The sequence below is a fragment of the Dipteris shenzhenensis genome, chromosome 27 (assembly GCF_047967505.1).
Source record: "Dipteris shenzhenensis isolate YYH24624 ecotype China chromosome 27, Dip_SZ_1.0, whole genome shotgun sequence".
Lineage (NCBI taxonomy): Eukaryota > Viridiplantae > Streptophyta > Polypodiopsida > Gleicheniales > Dipteridaceae > Dipteris > Dipteris shenzhenensis.
The window spans coordinates 14,055,625-14,060,717 of record NC_141622.1 but is presented as its reverse complement, the minus strand read 5'-3'; the positions used below and the strand labels follow the sequence as shown (position 1 = coordinate 14,060,717).

The 5,093-nt window shown below is 42.3% G+C and overlaps 1 protein-coding gene across 1 annotated transcript; it reads right to left on the bottom strand.

The window, feature by feature from the left end:
- Nucleotides 1-1,670: 1,670 nt before the first annotated feature.
- Nucleotides 1,671-2,420, bottom strand: LOC147883900 (uncharacterized). Its single transcript, XM_087398895.1, has 2 exons — nucleotides 2,197-2,420; nucleotides 1,671-2,106 (listed from the first exon to the last, which is right to left on the bottom strand). Exons 1-2 carry the CDS (start codon nucleotides 2,418-2,420, stop codon nucleotides 1,671-1,673), a joined length of 660 nt encoding a protein of 219 aa, XP_087255021.1.
- Between the last annotated feature and the right edge of the window lie 2,673 nt (nucleotides 2,421-5,093).

The following is a 5,093-nucleotide window of genomic DNA, read 5'->3' as shown; positions in this document are numbered from 1 at the left end:
CCAACCGACTAAGCACTGATGAAACATCCATAGTGGAAAGGGTTGGTTGATGAATAAGCATGTGTTGATTTGGATCCAATCCCAATACACGGATGAAGATGTAATAGATATGTTTGCATGCCAGGTAAGGTTTTTGACCCAACTCTCTTTTTTGAAAATTTGGACATGTACACATGGGTTCAGTCTTGATGTGCACATCGTAAGACATCCGAGCCTTGTCAGACCCTGTTGTTCTCAAATGGAAAATACTATGATGAAGAAGCTCCACTGTCATTTCTCCCATGACAACAGCGTGCATAGATTGAGCACTAGCTATTCTTTTTGTAGCCTCCTTAGATATGCCATGCCTCCATTTTGTGGTTCTTACCAATGTGTGTTGAGCTAAATTCCTTGGTATGGATGCCGACCCTCCATGTGCATCACAAAAATTAGTTGGCATTGGTGCTGATCCTTGAGGTACATTTGGTGTCCTCCAATTTACATGGGGTTGATCCACTATTTGCAGTCTAAAACCCCAGCCTTGATGAGATTGCCTATCTCCTCACTTGTGATGTTTGTTTCCACATCCACCTTCCACACAGATGGACGTTCATGAACATGCATGATATTATGATCTAGGTGCCATGTATGAGTTATATCATCATTACAAAACCACATCCATTGTGCTTTTGGTCCTCCTACCCCTGGATGCCACCGTTCAGAGTAGAAACAGGGTGCCATCACTCCTTGTGAACTGCTTTGTATATATCGATTACACTTAACCTTTCCATCTATGAATCCAAGACACTTCACTTTAGAGTTTTTGGAGGTCCTTCGAATTGCCCAAAAGGTACGGTGGATAGGCACCTCAACAATAGAGAGGCCACTAGGAAGGCCTCCTTGTCTCATAGGTGGAGCCGTTGGGGCTTGTTCTCTTGTGGGAATGGTCTCATTCTGAGCTCCTTCAGCTTCCCCTACATTGCCATGTTTTTCCCATGATGTTTTTGTAGACTCCCCTTGAACTCCACCTTGCTCCATTGTGGAAACCTCAACATCCACTGGTTGGGTATTACCTTGCGGTTTTATTGAATGCCAATCTCCACCTTCTGTCTCGAACCTAATTTTTTTCGGCCGCCCTCTTTGCTTATGATCTCTGGTCTCCATCACATACCCTGGCTTGTGTGAGGTGTCTTCTAAATGTATACTTGATGACTTGCTTCTCTTTCTTTGGACTGTTACCTTATCCCCATGTAATGGTCTTGGTTCTTCATACATTGGTGTCCCTGCAACTGTTTCATGCACCATTTGTGCAACTTGTGCTGGTGAAGGTGTACTCCTTGAGGCCACTCTTTGCATCAAGGCTTCCAAGTTAGGACCATCCCCAACATGCCTTCCAATCATATATGCATATTGTTTGGCACTTTGTAATAGGGCATTTGCCATGTTCGAGACACAACAATCATATAATTGTATCTTTGTCTTAAACCCTTCTCCTGCTAGCCAACTACCATGCATGCTTTCAGCTAGATTTGACCTTGGAGTGTGTGCCTCCTCCAAGGAACTCCTTGTTACCTGTGGTAAAAAGGGAGGTAATTAGATTGGCTTATTACATTTATTTAGCTTACTACATTTATCTACAAAATACATACCGCGCTCATGAGATTCCCCCAATGGGCAATCCGCACATCCCATCAACTAAACCATATGTCCATTGAAGAAATGTCGGCCACACGGACGTGTCCTGCATGCCACCACTTCCGAATGAGCTTTGCTTGGTTGGTCGCTTCTGGCTTTGTCTTACATAATCTCCAATTCTCACACATGGTGATATGCTCGTTCCTCATATCCTCTTTGATGAATTTCCTTGTGTGCTTATGCAAGCTTTGTTCCCAATGGAAGAGACATGAGCACTCTCTCCCAACAATTATGTTGTTTGGACCCCCATTGAAAATAGTTCTCACAGCTATCCAATTTGCTCCAGCTTCATCAAACATGAAACCATGAAAATCTGCATGGGGATACCCACATTCTTTCATTGTGGCATTCAACATCTCCCAAAAGAGGATTTGGCTTGCAGCATCTTCATCTTTCATCTCACATGTGGCGATGGTCATTAATTCCTGCACACTGGTAGACAAAGCCAACATTATTAAATATTATATCACAACTCTCTTGATGATAGCAACATGGATACATAAGGATGGAGGGAAGTTATACCTAGGATCATAAACATGACATGCCATTGTGCTCCACCCAATCACTCGATGGGTGTGATCAAATTGTACCCATGAATTCCTCAAATCACCATTTCCTCCTCTTCTCATGCGATTAACAAGATCCACACCAGATGCTGGACCATTGGTTGACATTTTAAAAACAAAACATTTTTCATCTGGCAAGCCTTGCCCTTGGAAACGACTTCCATGGAAGAATGAATACATAGACCTTTTCTTTAGTAAAAGAAGGCTGTCATAACCTTCCCCAACAGGTAACCTTGCCTTCTTCTCTTGTGCAACAATCCGTTTGAACCTGTAACATCATAAGTCAACTATTTAGAAGGTCTTTATACCATTCTAAAGTTAAGTAAATTAAAAATTACTTAGCTACAAACAAACATACCGTTGATTCTCAACTAGTGGTACCAATTACTCAAGAAAGTTGGTCAACTCTAGATCTCCCACACTTACCCCTTCATTATTGTCTCCTCTCATCAATGATGAATTCAAGAGCTCCTTGGCAACACTCATTTGAGCTTTGCATGGTCCAGCATTTTTATCCACCTTCAAAACATCTACAACAAGCTTCTTTGTTTTCTCTATCATTGCCTTAGATGTTCCTGGCTGTACGGGGTGCTGATGTTCACCAACATGGACCATCAATCTAGTCATTGTTTCATCAAATGGCATTACATAATATACTATGCAATTACAAGTATCAATGCAATAAGCAGGCTTACGACAATAGTGACAAACAATCTTGTTCCTCTCCTCTTTAGTCAAGAGTCCAAGAGCAATCTTCTTTTGTAGGTAGCCTCTAAAAAAGGATGTGTTAAACTTCTTATTGTTTGCAAAATAAGGGCAAGTAATTCTATGGCATTCTAATGAGCCAACACAGTAGCTAAGCCTTACTGTACATGAGATAGCCATGTTGGTGGTTGATGGTTTAGTCCATATGTGGCCATCAAATTTTTGCTCCATGCCATTCATGCCATTGATGTTTCCAAAAGTTGGAGGAAATTCCAATAGCATACTTCCATTATATACCCTTGGTAATTCAGTGACTTGCTTCCTTTGCTTTATATTTGCAATCTGCGTTTTGAGTATATTGGCTTGCTTGTTCTCCATGATCCAAGGTATGATGCTTTTGCTAATCTGACATTCATCTTTTGAATGGTCCTCATTTGAGCCTTCAAGGTCAATGTGTGAAGTCTGCATCATCTCAATGTCAACATCAGTCCTCGACTTATAAGAATTGTGGTACATACCAGGCTTCTCAATGGGATTTAACTCTTCAAGATCCACGTAAGGAGATGGTTGAGAGGTTTTCTTTCCTTCTTTGCCAAACTCTTCGGAGTAAACTCTACTAGCAACACAACGTGATGATGAACCAGGCTCTTCAAGATCACTAATAGTACTTGCTACCATGATTGTATTGTGGATGAGAGCATACCTTTTTGTCAAGGAGGCATCCAGTACTAATGCTCTTGACCATCAATATCCCACTTAGATGAAAACTTTACCTTCATTGTTGCTTCACCTTCAATGACTGCCTTAAGGCAGATGAGCTTGTGCGTATGGGGAAGAAGGCTTTCAAGGAAAGGTTTACTAACAATCCTTCTTCCATCCTTGAGCAGGATAGAGTGTGATAGATTCACTCCTTCAATAAGCCATTCAATAGAAGCCTCTTCTGTAGCCATTTTGGATGACACAACAAAAGGTACTAAAGACAGAGGGAGCTCAAAGAAAGTGGTTATTAGAGGAGGTCAGAGAATACGGACAATCTTGAGAGAAAAGCGATGGTAATCCAACGTGGCATTGAGAGCAGAGGGATGATAACCCAATACGGATCATGAAAATAAGAAGGGATGAAAGAGAGAAATGCAGTGTGATGCAAAGCTAGAAGGCAACCAAAGAGACTTAGAAAGTAATGGTGGGAGAGAATGAAGAGGAGAAAATGACAAGAAGAGAGTAGTATCAGGATGCGTGGTCACGAGAAAGCAGAGTGCAAATATTGAAAATGGATAGAGAATGGGTAGAGGATTGTGAAACAGGTGGTGTTTGAGCTAATTCCAATGTCGATGATGCCCTGACACCACAATGAGAAGTAGCCATGTGGCCGTCATTACAACCCATTGAGTTGGAATGATGGTGAGAAAGGTGGCGGCCGAGATTCAAACTTGGATTATGTCAGGATGCCACAATCTTAAGCCTTAAAAGCCACATGCTATTACAGGGACGATTAATGATTGGAGAGAGATGAAGGAGAGACTCCTTCAAAACAATGTGGGCTATCTAGCATTCAAAACAACGTGGGCTATCTAGCAGGAAGACAGTGGGTACATCATCGATGCACGCTGTGGCCGATCGCACACTGATGACGCTTTGGAGACATCCTTGCTTGCGATGGTATCGAGGGATGAGCCACTGTTTTGTTTCATCATTGATAGCTTCAAGCCACACAGAGAACAAAGAAACTAATTGCATTGTCGAATGGGTCTCTCACCTAGGATGATAGTAATTTCGGTAGATCAACTCCGCCATTTTGTTCTTGCTTTGCACTGATCTTCCCCTCTAACTTAAATAAAATATCCTGTTGAATACGGCCCGATTAACCGAGTCTATGATGAGTAGAAAATGTAGGTGATTGCGAACCAAGGTACCCAAATCAATTTAACGATGAAGGGCAATTCAGTGATACGATGAGTATAATACGCAAGCACCATGGGATAAGGTCGACCTCTCTCCTCCCTCCTTCGTCCCCTCTCTCGGCTCTTTCCTCCCTCCTTCCACTCTCGGCTCTCTCCTCCCTCCTTCCACTCTCGGCTCTCTCCTCCTTCCTTCCCATCCTATCGATATTAGCTCTCTCCTCCCTCTTTCCACTCTCCTCCTTCCTTC

What these genes read in the sequence shown, in the direction of transcription:
- LOC147883900 (XM_087398895.1), bottom strand. Translation starts at nt 2,420, where the DNA reads ATGTATTCATTCTTCCATGGAAGTCGTTTCCAAGGGCAAGGCTTGCCA. An exon ending in TGTCATGTTTATGATCCTAG is followed by an intron (nt 2,107 to 2,196) that starts GTATAACTTCCC and finishes TTTGTCTACCAG; the next exon opens with TGTGCAGGAATTAATGACCA.